The following is a 27,968-nucleotide window of genomic DNA, read 5'->3' as shown; positions in this document are numbered from 1 at the left end:
TATATATATAGCAAAGGCTTTTTTTTAACCCTTCTCCCTAAGTTTAAAAAAAAAAAACTACGTTTAATATATAACCTGTCATACCTACCTGAAATTGCAAGAGGTAAGAGAAAGGAACTGAGCAGTGGGCGACTGAGTAGCTGCAAGAACGTGACCGAGGTTACAGCTTCAAGGGCATGATGCGGGTTTGATGCAGCAAGGTCCGCTAAGGGCGCCCAGCGCTCCCCGCCCCCACGCGACGGGCGGGGCGGGAAGGGAGGGAGGAGGATTTCTCTAACCCAGGGCGGGAGTGGGGAAGGCAAATTTACCCTCTTAAGCGAAGTCAAATCAGGCATAGTAAAATAGGGACTCAACCATGGACGAAACAGAGACAGGCCGTCCCTCAATTTTGGGAAGCCAGACTAGGAACACCGGAAATAGCTAATCGGTTCTATATCAGCATTTCTGTGTCACCCCAAAACAGATCTACAATTAAGTGACCTTAATTGACTTTGTGTAGGTTCCTGGGAAAACTACTTAAAGCGCCTGCGCTTCTTTGACCTCCCTCTAAACAGTTAATTATAATATTCCCCTCCTGGGCAGGCAGGATTGACAAGATGCCAGTTTTCAAACGTTAGGCGAAAATAGGCCTACCTAATTTGCCAGTCCGAACCCAAAACTCTTAGAATGTTCTACAACCTACTTCCCGAAGCTATCTTCTTCAAGTTAGGGGAGACATCTCTCTCAACAATTTCCCAAGTATCCCAAACCACTTCTGTCTAGTCTTGATTTTCGTGTCGAACTCCAGAACAGGTTAGCTTTATAAAGCGGGATGCCCAAGCACTAGGTTGGAAGAGGGAAGGAGAAGCCATTAAGGGCCCGCTGTTAAGACAGACTCAAGGAACAACAGAAAAAAACTAAGAGCAATAGTTTTTCTGTAAAAATGAATCCCATAAAAGATGACTTTAAAACACTTGACCTTTTTTTGCGGAATTTTTTGCTCAAATTCTGACAGATCTCTCAAATGTCCCATTAAAGAAGCCATTTTACAAAGAAGTCTTATGGGCCCAGACAGATTTCCTACACTTCCGTTTCCCAAAACACAAACACCCTTTTTCTGACCTTTAAGAATTGATTTTCAATTAGGAAAACAATTTCTTCAGCTACTACTTTCTACTCTGTACTACTCCCTCCCCCATTTCATTTTAAGCCTACGTTTTATAGGCTGCAGTCAATACTGTAGGCCTATGAAATAAAACATATTCATCTCTCATCCCCACCTTCCTGGGGAGAGGTATAATAAATAGGGATGTGGAGAAGAACTGAAGGTGTAGAATCTTAACAACCTGAGTGTTCGTGCATGGGTGGGGGCGGGGAAAGAAGCCATGCATTTCGGGGAGGAAGTACAGAGACATCCATCCCTGTCCAGCAGTGTCAAGAGTAAATACTAAATGGTTGACTATTTCTCTCACCCTCACCACAGTAAAGCCAGACCTGCAGCTTAATTACAAGAGAAAATACCCGGTCTCCACATCAGTTTTGCTAACCGGTACTTGAAAATGGAAAACGGGGAACTTATCCAACCCCCGATTTGCCAGTTGTAGAGCTTTCCTATTAATTCTTTACAGACGTGAAATAGGTGGGTACGTAGCAACGTGCTGGGCATAAATTAAGCAACAATGGCCACACGAGGTCCTGTCTGCCGCGGAGCGCCCATCGTGGGCACTGCCACCTTGTCATGCCTCGCCCCCACCATCCTTTGACAGAGTCCAGTCTAGGGGAGGCTGGCAGTGGGTTGGCTTTTCCAAACTACAGGGTGGGTGGGGTGGAGAGCAGGAGAAACTAACCTCAGCCGGCTTTGCACATTTTCCCATCCTTTGCCTCAAAGGCACTCTCACTCACACACTCACCCACACCCCTTCGTGCCAATAATTTAAACTTCTCTTAGGCAAAGCCAGCACCTCGTTCCATCCAACACCACCCCCGCCCTCCCCGCCCCATAAACATCCTCCACCTTTCCCATGTCTACCCGGAATTCGCTTTTTCGCAGTAGAAAGCCAGCTGGTTTCTCCTAAACCCTGAGAGATCACAAAAGTTAAAATGAACCGTATGCCTGTATGCCCAGCTTCTCATTCCCAACCATCTTTCTCCCAGCGTCAGTTTAACAATAGCTATTCGAAGAAGGGGAGCGGTAAGGAGGGGGTGAGGGCTACGTAGCCGAGTTGGCTCCTGGGGTGGCTGCAAAGCCTAGCGGCTGCGAAGGGGTTCCCCCTTTCCCCGAAGGCGAACTCAGCCGCGTAGGACCAAGGACAGGGCTTGGAAACCACTTCCCAGCGACCAGCACAGCGAGGTTCCCAGGCAGCCGCCACTTCACAGACACAGCTCCAAGGATCTTATTTACGCTTTTCTGAACAAAGGGAATCTCATATCCGGTACAGGCTTAAAGATTCCGCCCCAAATTGACTATCTTCTTTTAAATTTGAATTACGGTAATTGGCATCTGTGAATTAGATCCCGCATACCTAGCAAAGACGAGTTTTGACAGCTTCTCACCACCCCAGCCCCAGCCCAGCCCCAGCCCTCAGGCGGCATGTACTTTTTTCAGTCAACTACAACTCGCTGCCTGTGCAGCATCTAAATTCCATCTGGCAATCCCATCTCCCCAGCACATGCTATCTGGTTAATGCAATTAAGCCAGTTTTTTTTTTTTGTTTGTTTGTTTGTTTGTTTTTGTTTTGTTTTTTGTTTTTTTTTTTTTTTTTCCCCTCTAGTCTAATCTGTAAGTCCGGGCTTCTGATTCCCTTTAATGATACTAAAGCTTCTTTGGTCCTCCGGTTCCTTTCCGAAAGTAGAGGCATGCATCCCCCTTAAGTTATCCCTCTCTTCCCACGAAACGAACTTCCAACCTCCATCCCGAAGCTCACTCAACATCCAGCCTCCCATTGTACCCCTGCTCTACCCTGGCCACATTTACCACTTAAGTTTCTGCCATTAATATCCTGGAACATTCAGTATGTTAAGCATGCGTCCACTGTCTTTTAGTCTAGCTCTCCAGAATTAAAAAGCAGAGCAACCGCTTTGAAATGAGGCAAACATGTGCAATTAACTTCATATTCTGTATTCCGCTCACTTACAGGTTTTCTGGGTTTGCCAGCACATCGCTGCAACTAATGATTAAAGAAACCAAACCGAAACTTACCTTTCTCCCTTAAGGTTTTTGTGTATGTGTGTTTTTAAAGTAACGGTGCAGTTCTCCCAATAAGGATGAGCAAGAAGCTGCTGGATAGTTCTCTTAAGACAGCACGAAACCTAAACTGTGCTCGGCTTAAAAGAAGCAAATAAAAAGAAATGCTTTCGACCCCAAAGTCCAATGCTAAAAGAAATGGTGAAAAAAAAAATATGAAGGGGAGGGGGAACTTAAAAGAGTTTAAAAAGACGGAGAGACTATCCTCCTATTGCCGTTCAACTAAACAAAAAGGGGCAAGAAAAACAAACCAAGGAACAAAGAAAAGAGACGAAAGAACGTTTTTTTTTTTTTTTTCAAAAAGACGATGTCTTTCTCCTTGTTGCTTTTTAGTAGGTCGCTACAGGAGTAAGCTGCTGCATCTCTAAGTGAGAAGAGAAATAAGGGGGGAGGACGTCTTAAAAGGGAGGTGGACTGGACCACAGATTTATAGCACCGTATCACCAACCCCTTCTCTGCCTCCGCACTGCCGTGTGTGCAGCTGCTCTGCCAGGCTCCTATCCCGGGCAGCACGCGCGGAAGTATACGCCGAGTCGTGCCACAACGCAACTTGCTTATTGCTCCAGGTTTCTGATTGGTCCAGTTGCCCCCATTGATTCCGCCCAGAAGAGGCTGCGTGATACGATTGGCTACGAGCTTGTGTCACTCTGGAGAGCTCAATGGAGTCCCGTTTCAAGGTAAGTTGTGCGGGGAGGTACACACTTAACACTGGCGGCGAAGGGAAATGCAAGAAGCAAAGAGAGATGGGGAGAGAGCAACGTGGGAGGGTTGGAACTGTACTATCAGAGTTTGCGATAAGGCACGATCTCCTTTCCTCTTAAATCGTTCTGCTTCCGAAAGATTCATTTCCTTTGCCATCACTGCTACATCTTTGGCATAGTTCTTTATAACATTAAACTCTCTGTTCGGTATGTATGAGTCATTGAGAGCTCACTCTCTTTGATCTGAGTGAAAAGGATGAATGTACATCCATTACTTGCCCGCATGCCTTTTTCAATTTGTGTTCCAGTATTCTGTATGAGATATTAGGCAATTGTATGTATTTCTCTATTTTAATATATGCATGTTGCAGATATCTCTTTTTAAAAACACATTCTTTAGGGCTAAGAAAGAAGTAAAAAAAAAAAAAATGCTTTCAAATAAAGCTGCACAGTTTGAATTAGCTTTCACTTCATGTCAGAATAGAAAAGGGTAGAATAAACATCCTGTCCAGGAAAACAGGTACTGAGTAGAAATAAGATCCTTGACTTGAGGGTGTATGATGACTCTCAAAAAGAACAGTTGTATATAAAATTAGAATAAGCCACTCTTCTGCATTTGCTGCCAGTACAGTTCTTGGACCACACGTGTATTGCTGACAGTAAAGATAGTTGAACCTTTACCAAGGCTCTTTCTCTGAAAATTTAGAAAGTTTAACCAGAAGACCAAGTGCTGTCAACATTTCTGCTTTGTAGATGAAGATTGCTTTATCAGAACCCCATATTTTATTAACATTCAGGAGACTTGAATACAGTGTTTTATTCATGACATTTATTTCTTCTTCTAAGTGCAAGTGAGATTCTTGGGATTGTAGTGATGTATAAGTAGAGACGATATTCACTTGACCTATGTTCTTTCCAGCCAGAATTTCTACTTTCAATCTTGAAAGGTAGTGCCAACTTCCTAGACAGTACTTACATTTCTTAAAAAAACAATGTGCTAAATCTTCTCTAAAGGCACATGCTTTCTGAACAAATTCCTTTACCTGTTTATTTACTACTAGTCGCTGCTTTGAGAATGCCGGAGAGAGAGAAGGCACAGGTAAGAATTAAAGATTGCAGGAAGATGGAGTGTCATGGAGGGGAAAAAGAGAGATGGTAAGAGAGCAAAATGATTTGGAAGTGAGAAGTAAATCAGTGTTCCTTATGAGTGTCCTTGAGTGTTGATAAATGATTAATGGCAAAGAACAGAGGATCTGTTTATCTCCTGTATAGACGTGTATAACAATGTCTGAGTTCTGTTACTTTGCATAACAATCACAGGGGGTTGGGAAAGAAGGCCTGAATAAGTTATTTTGTAATTAGCATTTATAATTATGATTCCCTAACCCCCATCCCCACTTTTTATATAACAACAGCACTTGGGGTCTTAATTTTAATTTAAAACAATTCTCTAAACCTGGGTAAAACTCAGGGCAAGAAGAAGGAGAGGGGAAATGCAGTTTGAAGAAATGGAGTCAAGGGTCTAGAAAAAAACAGATCATAGCTATGTATAATAGATGTATGAATAACAGAAGACTGGGCTTGTTGTCATCTTCCTTCAATCTCTCCCTGCACCCCCAGCTCAGTACGAAGAAATAATTCTGAAATAAATACAATTTGGGTAAAAGTTTATACTATTTTATTTCATCAGACTTATCTGTGAAGTGAATTGTCTTTTTTTCCTTTTTACCATGCTTTTAGGTTGTTACCACGTTAGTTGCATGTGTTCATGTAATCTTAATACTGTAAAGAAAATCTCTACCATTATATTATATAAATGCCTTCTAACTAGGTGGAAACTAATGCTTTGTTTTACTTTTTGATGTAAGTACATGCGTGTATGTAAATGTGTGTGTATGTGTGTGTTGAAATCTCCACTGGAAAGACTGGTAGATTACAATGCTGTGTTTTCCAAAACAATAGGGAGATCAAAAGCTATGAGTGGTATGAAGTAATGAAAATCTAGCATGTGTGTTATGTAAAAATACTACAAGGAAAATTATAAACTTGTTTATTCAAATACAAAATACTAAATTCTGTAGATTCAGTATGTGTGTATACACATATTCTTTTTCATTTTAGTCAGAGAAATATTTTCAAAATATTGTCACCTTCCACATGTCTTTTCTCTATAGGTGAAATTAATTTTAATTATTTAAGAAACTGAAAATATCCTAAAATATTAATTTATTTCCTAAATAAAACAGACGTTTTAAATTTTGAAAATCTTTAAGTGGACAGATATAACCATAAGCAACATGTAGTTTTCTAACTTTTAAAAATAAAAGTTAAATACAACCACTTTTAAAAAATTATATCTGGATATAGATTTCACTTTGAAATTCATTCGTCATGGTCTGAAATATTAACATGTACTGTACTTCTTACAACTAAGGAAGGCTATGTGCAAACATTTCACTCTAGATTAAGCAAAAATGCAATCAACCCTTCCTTCAAAGAATTATCCACAGCATCTGAACTTGCGTTAGAAAAGCATTTAAAAGATATCTGTTTTGATTAAGACATGTTAGCTCTGACATATCTTCAAAGTCCTAGGCATTATTTTGAATTGCAGCAGAAAGAAGAAAGATTGAGGGAACCACTGAAAGCTTAGGGAAAAGTTTGATGTGGATAAAGTTGCCAAAAAAAAAAAAAAGGTTCTCAAAAGCTGAAAAGTAATGAATTCAATTGAATATTTTACTGAAGTTTCTTTGCAAAATAACAGCCCCTCTCAGGGATATTTAAAGCTATTATGAACAATATTGTTTAAGATAAATAACCCACTCACATTAGTTCTTCTGAAGGTGGGGGAGAGATTTTAATATTTTATAGAAAAGGGTTCTATAAACTACATGTGAGTTTTTTTAAGTAAAAAAACAAGTTGAGTAAATGAGCTTACAATGTTAGGCTCAGAGTGAAATTTCTAAACAGTACACCTTCTTAGATGAATGAAAATATTTTGCATTAGTTTGTTGGGCAGATTGGGTGTTTTGTTTTGATAATGTTGGGAATGTAATGCTTTAATTCCTGCCTAAGAAATGTACATGTTATGTAACCTGATAATTACCCTTTTATTTATTCTTCTGAAAGTAGTATGTTAACTTTCCTCCTACAGTTTAAAAAACAGGAAAAGTTGTAGAGAAAATTGACACCAATGTTAGTATAGACCCTGGCAACCCGGTAAGAGAATAAGGCAGGAATTAGCACCATGGACAGAGACCAGCAGACCCTGCCTGCATAAAAGTTCACTAAGCCTGGTACAGTGTTTTCTGTCCCTTCTTGTGAGACACGGAAACAGCATTTCTTGGGTTCACTGTATTTTGAGGAAGACACCCTCCTACTCTGTAGAAACACGGACTTTGTTGAGACTTTGTTAGGACTCGGCCATACGACCAACCACCGCCAAGAGACTTGGAGCCCCGAATTCACAGGGCACCTGCTACTGTCATCCTCTTTTACATACATTTCGCTTGCCTGGATGAGCATGTCTTTCATCAAAGTGCTCACACAAAATAAATGCAAATCCAGGTAGTCTTCGAAAAGTCTGATAAACCTCCAGAGTTTTATATCCTCGAAATTACCAATGGGAAAGGAAGCAAGACCGCCTGCCGGATCACTCTTGTTCCCCTCCCCCAGTATTCTCTGAGTTCTTTTCACCCGCCAGGCAAAGGGGCAAAGTCTTTTCATCCAAAGGTGAGTAGTGTCTATGACTGTTTTGTAAATGACCCTTTATATTGCAAACATTTCCATAAGGGACAGTGCCAGGGCGGCAGCAAGCAGGATCAAACATCCTTTACTTTCTCTTTACATTATGTACTTAAACTCCTATTCCAGGGAAAAGACTAAAGACGCACACTCAAACGAGAATTCCTCCTAAATTCTGACGTTGCCGTTTACACTTAAAGACGTGAATTATCTCTTATGTTAAATAAATAAATAAATAAATGTAGTGTGGCACAAAACCTTGCAGACCGGTCTAATTTGTCACTCCTTCCCCTACACACACACACACACACTTTTTTTTTTTTATTGGCAAAATTTGCATGAGTCTCCTTTAGATGGTTTGCCTGTAGATATTCAGACTAAGATCTGTTGCACGTGTCCCAAATGTCTCTGAAAATATATCTGCAGCCTCGGATAGATGACCATTTACGTAAAAGCTCCTATGAATGTCCTCGGATTTTCCTCACCTCTTTTATTCAGTATCAGCTTTTAGGAGGAAAAACACACGTCTCTGCTAGCATGCAAAGGGGCATCTAGGCAACCCAGAGAGGGTGAAGAAAAGCTGGAGGTGGGAAAGGGCAAATCAAAGCAGTGTGTCCGGTTCTTTGGTTAAAGTGTTAAGAGCCTTCTCTAAGCTTCCTCTCGAAGCCAATACGTCTCATGCAAAATTAATACAAGTAATTAAAAATAGCAGTTTCCAAAGTTAAAGGAAACCATCTGTCTCAGCTGGTAGCAATCAGTCTTTTCGCGGGTCCCTTTACCGGGACCTGGAAAGAAACGGTTTTTCTGCTTCCGATGCTCCGAGGCTCGCTCTTATATTGAAGATTTATGTTTCCACTTGTGTGCGATGCACGTCTAATTTGAAATAATAAAGCCGGGCTGAGCAACCAGTCAATCAGAGCTATCAACTGCGCCCGGCACACCGCCCTGCCCCCAACATCCCTCAGGTCTCTAACTCTTCCTCTCCCCACCCCCTCCCTCATTCTGCCCTCTCCATCCTCTTTCCTCCCTCCTCTGTTCTCACACACACTCACACTTTGCCCCCCACGTGTGTTCAGATCAAACCCTTGCCCCACAGAGCAAGTGACAGCACCGGGGCACGGTGACAAAGGCGGAGTTTGTATCAGAAGAAGACTGAGGCCCGGGGAGACACCGCGGCTAGAGAAACAGCTGTCTTATCAGCCTGCTGCAGAGATGGAGATGGCTCCAGAGGTCCTCAACAGATAATCACTTGAATAGGTTTGCAATGCGCCAAACTTCACGCTTGATAAGGCCAACCCAATGTAGAGAGCAGCCCAGATCCTGCTCCATTCTGTTTTATCTGGGCTGTAAATTAAGAAATTGAAATTCAGGTGGCAGAGGCAGCAGTCTGCTGTTAGACCGCTAAAGTAAACTGTCATTAAAATGCTTTCAGCAAGCAGAGAGGGGGCGCCTGGAAGGGGATATTGTTTGTTTGTTTGTTGTTTGTTTATATGGGAGTAAAAACAGTGAGAGGAAAGAGCCCACAGAGTTAAAAATTATTTGGGGAGGGAAAGCTACAAGGAGAAGAAAAGGACACGGCATATGGCCAGGATTCCTAATCATGACTACCATGAATAAACAATTTCAAAAAATAAAGTTTGAAATTGTTTGAAGTTTGGCATTATAGAGATGAAGAAACGATTTTAACCAATGTGGCATAAAAGGGAATATTATGTTTATCAGAATGGGGGCAGTCCAAGTGGATCCCAAAGGGACACCAAAGTTTTCCTTCCATTTTAAGAAAAACAAATCAACAGGATACAGGAGTTTTCAAAACCAAAGTTAATCTGGCCTATTTGTTGAAGTGACTGGGTTTCAGGAGGGGTTCAGGGTGATTTTTAGAATAGCATAAGTGGTTAACTTCAAAAGAGTCTACTTAGCTACTTACAGTAAAAACAGTTATATTTCAACTCTCTCTCCCCTTTACCCAGGTCATTATAATAGGGTAAGTAAGGAACCCCTCAAATCCAAGTATGTTTCCTGACACCACCTGATTCATATAGCATGTTTTATATCCACCATCCTCTACTGCTTTTATAAACATGAGGTTTGAAATATTTTATGCAATATTTGAATAAATGTTAACCCCCAAATTTAATATGTAAAATTACCAGCAGATAGCCAGTGATGTTGTCATCTTGATTTACCAGTGACCCAGTACTGTACCTTGTTCTTTGCATTTAAGTGGATTGATTGCAAGTTCATTTGTGCTTGTTTGTGATGTGTATCAGAGGTTGTATTACATTTTACACAGCATTTCTATTTTGTCTTAGGAACATTTGTAAAAAGGTACCTTCAGCTGGCAACACAGTTAATACAGTTTTTTTTAAAAAATCATTCAATTCTTATTTTGTTTAACCCCAAAACTTAAATTAATGTTAGAATACACATAGCTGTTGCTTTATAGCTATTTAAATCACTTTCAGGTATGGAAAAAAATTAAAGATAAATTTGTTGGAAGAAGTGGTGAGAACAATTTAATTCTATTTCATGTTTCAGTAATTGTTAAACTATTTTGATATATTAAAAATAATCTCAAATTCTGAAATCATTTGATCAATCATAGGGTGGGAAGCAAATAAATATGTCATTAAGACAGAATCTCAAAGACATTTTTGTTGAATAGTTATATGTGAAAATCATTTATAGCATGTAACAATAAACAGGTGTTTGGGATTTTCTTTTTTTAATTCAACTGTATGTGTGAATGAATATTGTGTGCACCCTTTAATGAGAAATAAATTTGTGGTTATGTAAGCTAAGTTTTCCTTTCCATACTGTCATTTTCCATAATGTTATATTTGTTTAAATAATGACTACTATAAAAGCATTTTAAGAAATGTTCTTTTAATGAATTCCAGCATTTTGGGCACTATAATATAATCTTAAGATATTTTTCTGACAAGTCTGAATTTTGATATTTCTCAAACAAGCTTGAATTATCACCTTCAATGAACCCTTAGGCTATAATTTTATTTTTGTTTTCCTTTATCAAATTGAAAATATATACACAATAAACAGCTTAAACTATTCTTTGTTCATATATGCAGTAAAAAGTAACTTTTTGAAGATGAATTTGCCTAAAAACTAAAATATGCACTCTCACTAAGTTTTATAGCGTGGAATGTGAAAAAAAGATATTTCATGAATATAGCTTATTATAGCTTTCCAAAACTAAAAGACAACTTTAAATATTTTCCTGATTCTAAATAAAATGTTTTAGTATGAAATTATTATAAAAACAATTCCTGTCTTTTGTTATCACAAATGAATGATATATCCAGTTTCTAAAGGCATAGCAATTTACTGTAAATGATGAAAATGATAAAATACCCAAAACTGTAAAATTTATTTTAAAAAATATTTTCTATTATTAATTCCTCTCTGAAGAAATAAGATAGTATGTACTTAAGGCAAAGAGCCTTTCTATGGTATACAAAAGCAACAATATTGGAAGCTTTTGAACAATCCAAAAGTTGTAATATTTTTGTGTATAACTGATAATAATTTGATTATCAAAATATCAGACATAACTAATTGTTTCTTTCCAGATGCTATGTTTATCATCAGAGGTCAAATGAGCAATAATCAGTTCCCATCTCTAAATATTTGTTCCTAATTTTTGATAAAAGACTCATTTCAATTTGATTCAAGCACCTTTTGAGTGCTTATAATATGCCAGAATGATAGAATTAGACAAGAGACAATAAAAGCTTAATACAAATCAGAATACTTTTCAGGAAGACCCAGTAAAAGGAAAATTTGGGAGGTTTAAATAGCCCAGTGAATGTACAAAATATTCACAGTATGTTTGGGTTTTGTTATTGCATTTCCTTCTAATTTTTTTGTATACTATTTCTATAAGTTTTTAATAGTACAGCTTGTCAAAAAAAAAAAACAACCCTATTTTAAATAGACACTGTAAATTTACCCTTCTAGGAGTTACAGTTTTGCAAATTGTTAAGAGCCTGGGCTTTGACTTCAGATGTACGTGGATTTGAACATGACTCCACCACTGTAGGGCCTTGGACAGTTACTTTATCACTTCTTTTTTTTTTTTTTTTTAATTTTTTTTTTAATAATATTTATTTTTCAGTTCTCGGCGTACACAACATCTTTGTTTGTATGTGGTGCTGAGGATCGAACCCGGGCCGCACGCATGCTAGGCGAGCGCGCTACCGCTTGAGCCACATCCCCAGCCCTACTTTATCACTTCTAATCCTTGGTTTCCTGATCTATAAAATGATAATAATAATTATCAATTTAAGTTCAGCATGAGTTTAAATGTAATCATAAGTTAAAATAATCAAACTTCTTAGAATGGAGGAAGAACCAATACAAGATAACTACAATTATGGAAACAAAATGGTATCTTAACACATTATTTGATGAAGCCAGAATTAGAATTCCTGCCTTTACATAATCTTTTAAATATTTTAATTTGCTCTCATTAATGTCCTATGTGGCATAGTCTATGATAAATACCTTCTCACATTTCTAATTGTAACCAAGTTTCAAAGGCCCCAGGAAACATAAAATCTTTTGTCTGCCTTGTTATGTGACTTCAATATATTTCCCAATACAATTTCATGATTCTCCCATAAAATGTTGTGGATCTTCAAAAAGGAACTGAGTCTGAGATCCCATTTGACTGATATAATAATAAAAACACCTTAGATTTTTATAGTACCTTTTATCACAAAAAGCTCAATGCACTTTTACATATTTATCATTGTAACCTCAGGAGGTAAGGAAGGACATAAATTATTTCTCATTTTCAGGGGCACAGCTTAGGCATTAGGAATTTAGGCAACATTTCTAAGGTGAATAGAAGTAGAGAGCAGTTTCTGAATGTTGGTCTTCCTGTAATCTTTTATTCTCTTTGGTATTAATTATGGCTATTGTTACTTTAGACTCAGATGTTAGTGTTTGACATTAAATGTAGTTTATAATTCAGTTAATTATTTGTGAAATCAAGTTGAGTCAAAAATATATCATCACAGTCTAATCAAATTAAATTTTTTTATTTTATATCAAGATACATATTTTTCAATTTTATGCATATATACATTATCTATTCTAATTTACCATTCTGTGTTAATTCTAAAGCAAGATTTTAAAAGTTATTGATCATTTATAGCATTAAAAGAAATCACTTCTAATGTCCTTGTCACATTTCCCATACACACACACACACACACACACACATATTTGGCTACTTATTACATAGGCTACTAGTGCTTTCAGGTTGAGTTTTCTATTTCTTAGGTTGTCTATACTTGAAAAATCTATCAAAATAAATATTCAAAGGAATATAAAGGCAATCTATTTAAACAGATTTTTATAATAGTTTTTTGTTTGTTTTAAACAAAACAATGTAGAACTAATAATGTCCACTTAAAAATACTAAATCTTGCTTATAGTTTATAGTTTTGCAATTTCCTCCTGGGCTTGCTTTACTACGGATTGGCACAGAGGCAGCTATAGATGTGAACTATCAGTAAATAAGTGAAATGGAAGAAGATAAATATTTGTAGCCTGATTAAAGAATGAATCATAAACTTTGGAGGTCTTGCTTCACTGTAAGTCACAATGGAACAAACTTAATGGGTTTGTTGTTGTTGTTGTTAGTTTTGGTACTAGGAATTGAAGTCAGGGGCACTTAACCACTGAGCCACATCCCCAAATTTTACTTTTTTATTTAGAAACAGGGCCTCCCTCAGTTACTTAGGGCATTACTAAATTGCTGAGGCTGGCTTTGAACTCGGGATCCTCCTGCCTCAGCCTCTGGAGCCACTGGGATTACAGGTGTGTGCCACCATGCCCTGCTAGACTTAGTATTTTTAAGTTTCAACAGGCATCTGTGTCCATTCTAAAAGTGTCTTAACTTGATAAGATTAACCTATTTAAGGTCACGCTCAGTCATGTGACTACCAAATTTCTATGAGGAAGTATAATTAACCCCAGGAATAACCACTTATGCAAACACACAGAATAGCCAATGCTCTTGTTTATTGCCATTTCACACCAATTACCCTTACCTCTTCTTGTTGATATGATTAAGTGGAAAATCTCTCTCTCTGATGGAGCATATATATATATATATATATGTGTGTGTGCATTTTGAGGCTGAGGATAGTGTTGTACTAGAAATAATATTATATTCCTTTGGTCACTGTCATTCTAGCATAAGAAATTAGAGAACATGGTTGTTTGAAATGTCAGTTTTTGTAAACACAAGTTGAAAGTTGTAACATAAATGAATGGTGTTACAGACTGTTTAAGCTTTTTGAGTAACAAATAGACATTTCCTTGAATTATTTTGACACAACTTTACTGTGAAATTTCTTTTTTTCTCTTGCTGATATTTCTAGACTCCTTGTACAGACAATAAAAAGAAAAGCCTTCCTTTTATGTCAGTACTCATTATTTAACTCATAGAACATTGATTTTTTTCCAGAATATTAATATTCTCTAGATGTAAAAGGAATACTAAAAGAGATGTGTCTCCATATTAGTCATAGCAAAAGAATAAACAAAATTTTGAACCTCTTTAGAAGGTCAGTATACAAGAGGAAGATATTAATATATACATATATGTGTGTGTATATATGTATATATATTACAGTGTTCAGTGCTCAGTTTTAAAGGTTTTTCATATAAGTCTACTCTGCTGGGTTAGAAGACTGTGTTCAGAGCAAACAAAAGGAGGTTCAGAGGTAAAAACTGAAGGGTTTTGGTACAGAAGACCAGGCTGTCAACAGTGGAGGAAATGGAGAATGGAAAACAGAGGGTAACAGGTTGTTAGTAGAGTCAAGTCATATGCTGGCTTTGAAAGTCAGCAAACGGAAGTTCAGATGCAAAGTTACCAGAAACAGGTTATACCCATTGACAACTGTGAATTTTTTAACTGCTAAGCAGGAAGAGATTCAAAGGTTCAGGAGTCAGATCCAAGACGTAAACAGGGTTGAGGAGCTTTTGTCTAAAACTCAAGACCTTTTGGAATGAGAGGGAAAATCATATAATATAGTGATAGAGGACAGACTGACAGTTGTAGAAGAGGGATGCATGACTACAATAATAATGCAAGTGTTTTATGGTCAAAATATGAATAGCAGGCACTGTAGAAATGACACGGTTCTGTTCAGATAATAGTTTCATGCCAACAAGTCTAGAGGGCTATGATGGAGAGGAACAGGGAACCAGAAACTTTGGGGCAGGGTCCCTGCTGAGCTGTGGTGTGCCTCAAATGTATCTTTGTGCCTAAGGAGATCTTTAACACTGCTGTGAAAAGACAAATATTGTCATTAGGCAAAGATCCCTAGGCTGGGATTAAGGAGACATGAATCCTAGCATGATTTCTCCCACTAACTAGCTGATTCCCTTCAGCAAGCACTCTGACTGAACATCACAGAAACCTAGATTAGTAATCCCAATGATAATGGGTGATGTGTGCAATGTGCCAGGAAGTACTTGAATTCTCTAGGTGCACCGAGTCAGTTAACCCTCACAATATTCCTGTCATTTTACAGATGAGGAAACTAAGGACACTGTAATTTGTTCATGATCACGTAACTAGAAATGGACAGATTTGGGATTTGACTTGTAGCAGTTTGTCCCCAGGAGCCAAGTCCTTAACTACTAGTTATTAGATTACCTCTTAGGTAATTTTAGATGTAAAATTCAGTAACTTTAAAGATACACAGCAGATGACATAATAAGTAAAAGAGAACAGAACCATAAAGAAAATAGATATGACAGTTAACATAAAGAGACAAAATTCTTTTTACATCAGAAATAATCATACTTATGTCTTGCCATGCCACTTATCTTGACAAATGGAAAAGATATAAGATTGATAGCTGCTTTTTAAAAATGATTCAGATCAAACATGCTAGGATTTTGAGAAATATAAGATTTCCTAGGATGTCCAGCAACCAGGTAATATTGGTTTTGGGTTTAAAGAGATTTAATTATTTAGTTTTTATATATTTTAAGAGGTCAACTTATTGACCTGTATTATTATCATATAGTAAACATTTATAAAGACATTAAAAAGGATAGTGTACTTATTATTTAATAATATGTGAAGATTTTTCATGAAAAATTATTGAGCTTATTTAACCTCATATAAAGGGTGTTCACTAGAACACTAAACAGTGGCTATTTTGAAGTAATTAGTGATATGAAATTTATGGTTACTATTTCCTTTATATTTATGCATTATTACATTTGTAAAAATTCTGAGCATTCATTCTTTCTTACAAATCAGCAAAACATGTAGGTTTGTGTTTTGACAGAAAAAAAAAAAAAAGAACCTCTATAGTTCAAGCTTCAGGCTCTTATAGCCACCAGGTGGGAGCAGTAGCTAGATACTGGGTGGCAAGGACCAATGACCTCCTAAAAGATGACTTAGATTCAGAGTGGGGTCAGATTCACAGCCCTGGAGCTTTATGCTTTATAAACAAAATAATATTTACTTACAAAAACAAGCCTTGAGATTTAAACACATAAAAAATAAACATTACAGAGCAATATGACAAAATCTCAGAAATTGACCTACCAGTTTCTTAGACTACAATATCAGAAGTAATTACCCTAACCTATCAGAATTACCTAATATTAATTGGATACAAGAGCATCAACTATTTCCTTCATTTACTGCCAATCCATATTATGATGGTCAAAGAATATTCTTTTTATTTAATTATTTCTTTTTCCTAATTACCTACTTTCCCTTAGTCACTCAAGAATCCCATAAAATTCACCTTCCTTACCAACCAGAAAAGTCTTTAAAGTGATTTGCTTACATTTCTATGGCATATAAGTAAATGAAAACCATAGTACAATAAATAATTATAATGAATTAGAACAGAAACTGGCTTCCTGACAGGCAGCATTTAGTGAATTGTTATTTCAGTGTCCTAAACAGTCACCTGAGTTAATTCAATTTTCATATCACTTAATTTTTATCTTTAAAATCACTCTACAAAAATAAATAAATAAAATGCCTCTACAGAGAATGGGAAACTGGCACACTGTCTCAACTCTACAGGATGATGCAGTCACTAAACATTTTCATTTATTTCATTTTACTATTTAGAAATACTCTAATATCATGGTTAGGAGTTTAATAAGAGCTACTATTAGGTATTATATCTATCTTAAAAGCTTATTATGATTAAATGTGTGGTGTTGCAAGAACTGGTAAACAAGGTACTAAGAAACAACAGCAAAAAAGAGAAACTTTTTTATCCTAAGATGTGTTTCATGTGTTATGTTACTATATTTTAAGCTTTAAGAACTGAAGACATACATTAATTTTTAAATAGGAATTATGACCATTTTGAAAAAACCCTATTTGTCATAAACAGAGGACATAAAGTGCCACTGCCTTCACTTATGCACTCATTTGACTCATGGCGCAGTCTTGAATAATTTTAAACCAAACATGACTGCGGCAATCAATTTTCATCCAATTTATTGGGCATGAGTTAAAGCCAATTAAAAAACCATTTTTGGTGCAATTCAAGGGGAAAAATGTATAAACCCATGAAAAACAAATTTCAGTCCTATCCATGAGTCATCACTATTCTAAATATTGGTGTCAGCCCTAAATCAGAAAGAACAAATCTTAAAATTGCATAGTCCACTCTGGAAACTGCATTTATCAGCAATGATTTTAGACAAGTGTTAATATTTTTATAAGGAACTAACCTGGAAGGAAAATCATGCCCTTCCAGCATTGTCACATATCTGAATAATTTTTGCAATGAAATTATGGCAGTTCCTTGAGTTGTAAATTAAGAACTGATGTAGAAAGTGACCTTTATACAAAGAAAGCAAAACATTTTACTTATAATTTTAAAGTATTGTTTACCTATTAGACCATGTCTCTTTTCACACGAAAATAGTGACTCTCTTTTAAGGCTATAAAATGAAACAATCTCTGTACGCTCTGGATATTCTTATGGTAATCAAAGCAGCAAAATTGAAGCTTCTAGGTGGGAAATTACAGCTATAAAATACAGCCATACATTTTCTCTCTGTATATTAAAAAGGCTTTTAAGTTCAGGGGTGTCACAGTTAAAAGTATTCAAGCAGACATGAATTCTGGTTCTGCCTCTCCCATGTCCTTGATATATATACAACTTTGGGCATTTTGCCCCGCCTTTCTAAGCCTCAGTTTTCCATTTGGTGAAATGGGCATTACAAATAATAGTCACATTTTGGGATGCTGTGAGCATTAAGTGAAAGAGCATTTGTCAAGCACTCAGGAAAGTGCCTGCCATAGAGTCAATGAATGATAGAACTGGTGAGAAGGAAGCCCCAGGGTTCTCACACATAGCTGTGCATCCATGCCTGTATCTACCCATGGAGGTCTTTTTCAAGTATATATGCCTAGTCTCCACTCTGGGAGATTCTAGCTAGTAATTCTGAGGTGAGGTCTAAGTAAATGTGCTTATAAAAGCTCCAAAGATGATCCTGATGAAAAAAGAATATAAAGTAAACAAAAACTACTGATTTTTTTTTTTCAGGACAGATTGCTCAGTTAACATGGAGTTAAAATAAACTGTGGCTGGAACTATTTTGAGTCAGCAGCGTTCTCTGTTGAGTAGATTAATTCAAATAGTTGCCAAATATGTACTTCATGTTATGCTGAAAGAAATTTAACTGGAATATCTTAATAAGATTTTATTTACATTTACATGGCTGTGAGGTCACAGAATATGTGTGATTTTCCAGAATTTCCAGTTAGTAAAATAAAGCAACAGATATGTGAGATAATCCTGTGATATTACCGTCATTCCACTGAGAAAGATAGATTTTAGTGTGCTCTATTTATAGTTTTTACGTCTACTGAAGCCATAGAAAGATAATCCAATACTACCAAATCAAATTTTTCTGAGTTATGTATTCCTATTGGTTTGTTTTTAATTGTCCTACTTTAAAATAAGTAAGCAATCCTTTCAGCGATGGAGCTCAAGAGATAATATGCAGTTAAGAAACTACCAGAAAAATAAATAGTTCGCCTGTCATGATCATTCTACAAGTTACTCACAAGAACTGTCTTATAAAAATGATGGCATTTTCCCTAGTAACAACTTTTAATTAACCACAACCAGAACTCTCCTTAATATTTTTCCATTAACGGAAATTAATGTATTTAGACTAACAACCTGTCACCTTGGAAGGGAAAGAGATATTGTCCTAGCAGAGCTTGATTTTAGCAATGTCAGTAACAGGGGCAGCACAAGCTTAGGATAACAAAGCACAGTTATGTCCTAGATGTAAGACAAGAAAGTGATGGTGAGGTGAGAAAATCAATTAGGTAATTTTCATCATTTTTTATCTAGGACAGGTCTAGGTGCAGCAGGTATTTTCTCAGACTTATGGCTTTTGTAGGGCTTGTTGGTAGGAAACTAGAGTGTTGTATAACCAAGCAAATCTCTACACAGGAATTCCAAAGCTGCCACACCACCAGGTAGTTTTTAATGTAGGGTTTCCAGAGAACAAGCCATTGATATCCTGTTGCCCAGGATGGAAAAATGCAAATTTCATAGATTACCTAGGGGATCACTGGGAAAATACATAGTCCTTGGGAACATTCTACTTTCAGGGTTTAGAAAAGACTTTGCAGTCTAGATATAATTCAAAATCATTAATTGGCAAGCTGTGGGTAGATCAAGGAGATGTTGATTAAGATGTTGATAAAAGGGGTTGATATGCCCAGATTCTGGTTTTAAAACTGTAGATTTTTATATATAACAACATTCATATATATATATATATATATATATATATATATATATATATATAAACAACATTTGCTTTTCTTAATTCCTGGGATTATTGTGAAGCAAAAAACAAAATACATATATCAATGCTGAAAAAATTTTATTCTTATGGCATAGGAATTGAAAGAGAAAAATTAATGTATACAACTCTCTAGTAAATTACCCCAAATCCTGTCAGGTCCATGTTTCTTTTGTTAAAAAATTATTATTATTATTATTATTACAGAAAAGTTTTGATTTTCTTTTTGATGTGAGTTTCCAAAAATTTTAAAATCGAGTTGTAAGATTACAACCCTATGTTAAAATGTAAGTGAAATTGTCTGAAACTTGGCTCAACTATCACAGAACATGAAAATGAAAGTCTATAGTCAAAATGAAACCTTACATTTCTTTGGTTGCTGTTTATGAAAATAATGTTATAACTAAGAGAATTTGGTTTCTAAAATATGGCTCTTTCAAAATTTTAGAGGGAGAGCCCTTTCTGAATTTTTCTCCAACCAGCAGAGTTACATTCTCACAGCTGGAAGTTTGAACAGCTGTTGGCTCTGACACTTTTATATTCCCCTGGGAAAGAGTTCAAGGAGGACAGCCAGCAATATATATGGTCAAAAACATATTTTAGTGCAACCTAACTCCAAAGCCAGCCTAGGGGTAAGGAACAGATAACTCAGAGCCACTGTGTCACTCATGTAGGAGAGATATTGAGGAAAACCAGCCTCCATGAGAATTTGCTTTCTGAGCCATGGTTGGATCATAAAGCTCACTGCTCACAAGAACTCCCTGAAGGACTCTTGATCTCAGGATTTCGCCTCCTTGTAGAATTTTCAGTATCCCCCACCCTCTTTTTTTCCCCCACATTCTATAGGAAATCTCCCATTTCATTTAGCATGTATTTCTGAGTCTTTCTTAGTGGATACTAAATTGATAACTCCATTTCGAACTTATAGGAAGGAGAACAAGCAAAAAAGAATATTTTAGAATAGTTGTCACTGCAGTACTATTTATTGTATCCACTAGAGGACTCCTCTCAGAATAGCTCAAAATATCTCCCCTTTCATTTTCTGTGGCCTCTGGCATTTGATGCTCAACTAACTCTTGAGTTGGGCCACTGGCTACATATCAGTATTAGAATGAAAACATTCCCCCTACTTTAACACCTCCTGCTAGTTCAATAAAGCGATGTTTAAATAACTGAGCTGGCTTCAATGAACTGTACTTGCCATTTTTTCCTGCTTCTTAGCTAGATAAAATGGAGATAATTATGAAGTGGATGAGCAGGTTTAATGAAAGCCAGTTTCTTTTGGTATACTCCTGAAGCAGCAATCATCATCTGTTTGGCTTTTGAAGAGCAACAATTATAATCACTTAAACCCCCAAGGGGAACAAAAATAGAATTTACATTAGCATATAAAATATACAGCTGGATTGGGCAAGCCTACAAAATTCTGGGAAATCATTCTAATCTGAATGCTATTCAAATTCACAAGTAAAACGAGTTCAAGTGTATTTTACATACTTCCTTCCTATAAAATAATACATATAACAATGCTGAGAGGATTTTCCTAAAAAATGAACACAGGGAAATAAAAAAATTGTTGCCAAGGAGAGAATCCCAGCAAGAACGAGTTAAACTGTATTGCCACATTTATCAGAGAACAAAATACATAATGATATTCACACTAAGTTCTAATCACTGTGAAGTGAAGGGCTTTCACAGTAAAACTACATACATTTGGGGTTTAAGAAAATAATTATGAAGTTGATCATAAATAAGGAACATTTCAGATGAAAAATACTTCCCTTCTCCATTGCAAATGTGAAAGTAATATAAAGGTGAAATCATTTTAGGTGATATCTTATTGTTATGAAGCAGAACTTTCTTTCCTATTCTAAAACATTTTCAAACCATTTCCTCTCAAATAACCTCTTTATCACTCCCCTTTTTCATTTTAGCTCAGTTCACGGGCAATCTCCCTCAGCATTTACAGTGTTTAATTACTTTTGCTTTTGATATTTTATACAATCTACAGGATACGTGTGTGTGTGTGTGTGTGTGTGTGTGTGTGTGTGTGGTGTATTTTTTTTTAGAACATGGAAGAATAAAAATGGAGCCTTGGCTTTATCCATTATGCTACTAGCAACTAAACACTAACATAATCAATATATTAAAGGCTCTCCCGGCTGTGCACATTTATCAAAGGCAGTGCATCTGAGAAATTACACTAATGAATCTTGAAACACTCAGCATCCTACATGGAAAACCTGTTCTCCCTCATCATAAATACATATCAAAATGTAAAGAAGAGAAAAAAATTCAGATTTCATCTTTCTGAATATTATCTGAAGATCTATTACTACATTTTTTAAAAATGAAAAAAAAACCCCACAAAGTCAGTATGCAAAAATTCACCTCCACTGAGGAGACTACCTAAATTCCACATGAATACCAATTACAAGCAAATTGGTGACAGCTTCCTCTATGGTCTAAAAACATCTTAGTCATACTTCTAATACTGACTATCTCAATGCATATAACCTTTGTTGACATGTCTATCTCATATGCAGCCTGAACATTACTTGGCAACACAACCATTTTTAAGCAGGGCATTTCCAGTCTCTAGCATCATGCCTAACCTAAAAGTATAATCATACAATGTTTGTTGAGTGAAGTATATTATTCATGTGTACTCCAAGAGACATCAAAATGTTATGGTACTCATGGCAAAAATCAAACATACGGTAAGTACCATTCTTTGCCATGATATCAGATATAATGGTGATAGAGTAAACACTAGACGTTAGAAATTCAAATTAGATTTCTATAGCAATCTTAGTGCTAATTATCTTTAACAAGGGATAGTGGTAATTTTTGAGATTTTATTAAATATGTATAATGTTAATCAGCTCTTTATATTTATTATTATTAGTTTTATGTAAATACTCAAAAAGCTGAGTGTTTAGTTCTTAATGGTAATGACCTCAGGTTTTACTAACTTCATAATCCCTAATTTAAAAAATTGAAACCATTAACACTGCCTTCTCAGTTTTTATCAATGTCTGTCAAGTGTAGTGATATCTAGTTGATATTAAGTTACCTTTCCTTGTAACCCTTCATGCTCTAAGAAGCTGTGAAAGTCCACAACACATAAGTTCACTGTTACCACAAAATACAATGATTTCATGTTCAAAAAAATTTACAGGAATAATGAGGTGCATAGCTTGAGGGATTCCAAAACCATGTTAAATCTCCTTAAGGTCCTTTTTTTCCCCCTCTGACTTAAACATGGTTCATATTTTTCCTATTAATTTATAATTTTGTATGAAGTTATAAGAAAGAAATAATGGAGAAGTAGAAGAAAATAGACTCTATAGATGTATTCTAAAATATTCCTGTATTTTTTAGCTAACAATAAATATGGTTAACATTTTTATCAGTTACAATTTAGTTTTGTGGTGTTAATTATCCCATAAGTTTAAAACTGAAAAACTGCTTTAATAACTTTTCTCTTTTGCTTCATTATGATGCAAACATAACTTTTTATATATATATTTACATGTATTTATTAGTTATAAAGACAGATTTGTGTACTTTGGACAAATTTAAATGGAAAGGAAAATATCTAGATGCAGTCATTGATTTTGGTACATCATAATGTAATATAAATTTGCAAATCAAGGATAAAACTGAAAATTATATAAATATTTTATTAACCATGACTTAAAACTGAGCCTGAACTTCATTTTTAATGAGGCAGCCACTAAAATTAGTTTCTTGGGGGTAAAATTCAGGTGTTTTGCTCCAATGTCAAAGTGAAACAGAGTTGTTATATATAATTCATCACTAGAACAGTGTGGAACTTAACACTCAAGCCTCACATTCTATATCATGGTACTTAAAAGTTCAAAATTATCTGACTTAAAAAAACACTTATTGTTACTCTCATAGTAATGTGGTTAAATAGGTAGATCTGAATGATTTTACTTCAGAAAAATCTGAAACTTACAAAATGGATGAATCAATTTTTAAAAAGTTCTTCACTTAACAAGATCATTAATGCAAATACTTTTTTAAAATGCACAAGCTCTCAGCACTTCTAAAAAAAAGTAAATCAATCAGGAAAAAAATAAAGATTTACACAAAACAAGTCAGGAGCCCATTTATTGCATAAAGCACAGATAGTTATTCTGAGTGCTTTCATTTCTCCTCAGGTGAAAGTGAAATACTGAACAGGTGTCGGTAGAATGTAAAGGATATCTTTAACATTTATTCATTGGTACTTAGAGGGGCTTGACTTATCTTGATGAAATCCTAACATCTCTACTTTTGCAGATCTAAGCTAATAAATAAACAGGAGTCATAGAATATCTATGTCCTAATCTTCCAGGTCCAAAGATTTTATAAATGCATGAATGAATGAATGAATGGATAAGTAAAGCATCTTAACAGAAAAGGCTGTTTCCTCAGTATTTATTAGAGTCTGTCAACATCAATGTTTAAAAAGAAATGAGATAGTAGGTTTCCATGTGAAGCTTTTAATTTTCTGTATCACCTTCTGTATTTATATTTCTCTTAATTCATCAAATGAGGACTTAAAAAAATGCAGAGAGTCCTTAATCACTGAATGGTTGGGGGGAAAAGTAATTGATTATAAATACAACAAGAAAAATTCTAACTTAGAAGGTAAATATTATGGTAAAAAGTCATCAAATATTTGCTACCTATAAAATCATATAACATTTTATTACTTTAGCAAATGTTAGCATATTCATAAAGTTGAAGTCTTTAAGATAAAAATTACAACTCATTTAAATTGGTAGAATTTTTAACAATCACTCTGCTTATTTAAGTTCCTTTTTAAGGAAAACTGGATTTACAGTTAGATTTTTTTCTTTCATTAAGTGAGCATTGTTGGTATTTATTTTAAAATACTTTTGTCATTATAATTGAGTTAATATTTTTCTTCTTTTGTTTTTTGGGGTGGGATGGAGAATGCAATGAATTCTCCCCAACTAATGTTCCAAAAGAGAAATAACTAGCCAACCCAGGTGAGTGTATCCAAACCCAATATCGGGATATAATTAGGGATATCTCTGTGAGAGAAATTTTCTTCAAAAATATTTTATCATGCAAAGTACCAGGATTAATAGGTAATCAGAGTTTGTGGAGATTATGTGGGGTTTAAGTGAAGGGTTTTTTTTTTTAATCTAGCAAACAATTTTATATTTTTCTTTTATTTGATTCTCATTTTGTTTGATTTTGGACCCAAGTTTGGAGTCAGATTTTCATTCAAATCTTCTCTTCATGGTTTATGAGCTGTCTGATCCTAACTGTTCAGTTTCTAAGCAAAGTCAACACACTAGAAAGATTAACTGAGATTGTGTATGTGTGTGTGTGTGTGTGTGTGTGTGTGTGTGTGTGTGTAAAGTACTTACCTATGTTACTGAATCCTGACAGATAACATAATGACAAATGCTAACTATTAAAGTTAACTTTTCAGCTATTTAGATTATGTATTTTATATATAAGGTACACATTATATTTACTACTAATTAGAAATAATAAATGAATGCTATTTTGCATTTTTAAAATAATAATTTTACTTCAGTCATTTCTTTTTTGCCTCTGCTCACAGAAACATCTCAAGGCCTAGATATGGTACAAAGGGTCAAATGTGTAACATAACATTAGATAACCTGGACGCCCCACCCACAACTCACTACTTTTCTCCTTTTTATATAAACATCTATTTATTCAAATGAAGTCAATGTTATGTGAAACAATGAGTATTTCTAGGAGAGTACTACTTAATTCAAAACACAATTTTGTTATTATAAACATTATAAGCTTTCTGCTATTTTTAAAACTTACTATAATGAACTGCAGTTTAGGGAAAATATCAGGACATGGTCACTATATTTCTAATGTGCCCAAAACATCTAAATAAAACATCTATATTTTCTGTATAAAAAGATATATTAAGATATTTATACTTTCTAGAAAAATAGATTATAATATTATAATCTGAGATGAAGAGTTTTCCATATTGAGACTATTTACAACCCTAAAATTGGCATAGAATCATATTAGTGAGGGAAAGAATCAGGAATGTATGACATTAAATAGTTTTAAGTTCTTTTAAAGTAAATAAACTACATGTACTGTTAATTATAACTTAGAAGATAACTTTCAGTTATCAAATTTACTTTAAATAATTATTTTTATGAGCATCTTCAACTGGAACAATATTTTCAATATGTAGATTAAAAACCTAAAATTGAGTGCTTATTTGAGATTGAGTGTAACTGAATAACTGACTAAAGATATTTTCTCAAACTATTAAAATAATCTAATTTTACATATGTACCTGGCATATATTTACTTATAAGGCAATAATAGATAATGAATTCTTATTTTTAATATTGTGTACATACAGTTAAATAAGTGTATTTAAAAATCCCCAAATAGTATTAATATAGTTCAAGGTTAATTACATAATTAAATAGCTATGATAGTCGAGCAGTATGGTCCAAAATGAATGATATAGTTAATGACACAGTTAGTTGACTATCTGTGGTCTAAAATCAGAAGGAAAGCAAACTTCCCTATTAAAATTCTTACATTACAAATGTATAAAATACAGATATTCTAATCCAAACTCTTTTTGAGACTTTTTTCACAAGTTTTACTGAATTGATTCCTCTTGTACCAATAAGTTAGTTGGGCATTTGGTTTTGAAACTCCAAAGGGAAAACACTGTTAAGGATGGTAATTGAAAATACCAAAGACTAAAAGCAATTTTGATAACTTTGAAAACTGACTTTATAAGGCATCACTTTTCTGTGCTATTTGCTAGTAAGTGACAATAACTTTTTGTAGAATAGACAAGAATTAAGTTGTTAAAATAAGTTAAAATATATTGATTTTTTTATTGTAATGTTATTTGTTTCCTATGACCATAGGAAGTTCATAATTATTAAAAATATTTTAGAATAGATATTGAGAACCATAGGCATATGCAATCATAACTACACATATAGAAATTAATGTTAAGAATGGGCTTGGCAAAATAAATCCCTTCTAGGGGGCATTTTTGTTTTTAATCCTATCCTTCTAATTTGAAAACTTAGATGGCCTTGCCTCATCAGAGACTGTGCAGGTCCATTCCAATATAGGGCATCCCAGGCATCTCCATGGCAACAGCCTCAGATAAGTTGAAAGTCAACTAGATCCACAGAAAGAAAAAGTTTTAGGACACTGAGCACTATTAATTCTTCTCTAAAAGTGCAGATCTATCCAAACAACTTAGAATTCTCCAAAGCAAAAGTTGGGCCTTTCATCAGACTTGGAATTGTTAGCTTTGCCACAAATATCACATTGAATAGCTATTCTCAGAAAATGAATGAGATAAAGGAGCAAAACTCAGAAATCTTTTCCTGGAATATACTTCCTATTTTAAAACAAAAAAAGATCCAAAGAGGATGTTGAAGAAGCATGCCTAAAGTAATCTGCACACTTTAGTTTTAAAAGGTTTAGGGAGAGAAATAAGCAGTGGTAAGGAGGGTAATAAGCAATTCCTTTTAAGACCACAATGAATTTCCAAAAGTATTATTTGATCATCATTCAGCATTTAAAAATTTGTCTAAGAAGAATGGGTTCTAATGTTGCTACCTGAGGAAGTATGAAGAAGAAAAGGAAAGATCTTCCGGTGCAGGTGAGGACACAGAGATAGTTGTACTAGGGGAGGGTGACCCCGTTGTTCCTTTTCTTCTTTAGGGTTTCTAGCAGGAATGACCTGGCTTCTGTGCCAAGTTCAGAAAGTCAGAGCTCCAGGGTTCTTTTGAAACCAGACAATAACCTAGTTCCCTTCCTCTCCCTCCGGTGCACCTCTCCCCTGCTGACTGGCAACTCTCACCCACTTTAAATGCATCAAGTCTATTACCATCCCAATAGTATCAAATAAACACAAAACTTGTTTAATGATCACAGGAGAAAAACAAAATTAGAAGTACTGTTTTTTGTTTGTTTCTTATATCATCCTTCCTCCCAGCTCCCAACCCTTTGTGTGTGAGGACTTCCCTTCAAGCCACCCACAAACCAAGCATACGAGAAGAAATGGTAATTTTTGGTTTAAAAGTTCACTTACCAGGGCAACCTCATATTGCTTTGTCATGCTTTTTGCACTTAATTTTTCAAAACTGCTTGTGCAAGGCGCAGAACTGGGAAGGCAGGACTAAAGTATCTCTAGTAATCACAACAAAAAGAAGAGAACATTCACCAATCAGAATTACATTTAAATGCACAATCAAACCCCAGAGCAAGACGCAGGGTTCAGATCATAACAGGGACGGGGAGGGGGTGGAAAAAGCCAAGCTAATAAAACAAAAGGTAAAAGGGAGAGTTGCGTGGTTGGAGGGGAAATTGATACAAGGCGCCTTTTGACCAAGGACCGGCTTAAAACCACC

The 27,968-nt window shown here is 35.4% G+C and overlaps 1 protein-coding gene across 10 annotated transcripts in view; it reads right to left on the bottom strand.

The window, feature by feature from the left end:
- Nucleotides 1-27,761, bottom strand: part of Elavl2 (ELAV like RNA binding protein 2) — a 152,212-nt gene extending 124,451 nt beyond the window's left edge. For 3 of the 10 annotated variants that reach the window (XM_048783540.1, XM_048783545.1, XM_048783550.1), the window contains exon 1: nucleotides 3,179-3,715. Coding sequence is in view for 2 of the 10 variants with exons in the window: in XM_048783546.1 (XP_048639503.1) it covers nucleotides 27,650-27,676 (27 nt within the window). In the remaining 8 variants the exon portion in view is untranslated. Of the gene's footprint in view, nucleotides 1-88; nucleotides 453-3,178; nucleotides 3,749-27,649 lie in introns of those variants that run through there. The other 7 variants (XM_048783546.1, XM_015492522.2, XM_048783533.1 and 4 more) reach the window with 4 other exon arrangements.
- Between the last annotated feature and the right edge of the window lie 207 nt (nucleotides 27,762-27,968).

The sequence above is a fragment of the Marmota marmota genome, unplaced genomic scaffold, assembly GCF_001458135.2.
Source record: "Marmota marmota marmota unplaced genomic scaffold, marMar, whole genome shotgun sequence".
Classification (NCBI taxonomy): domain Eukaryota; kingdom Metazoa; phylum Chordata; class Mammalia; order Rodentia; family Sciuridae; genus Marmota; species Marmota marmota.
This window is presented reverse-complemented; position numbering and strand designations above follow the sequence as displayed.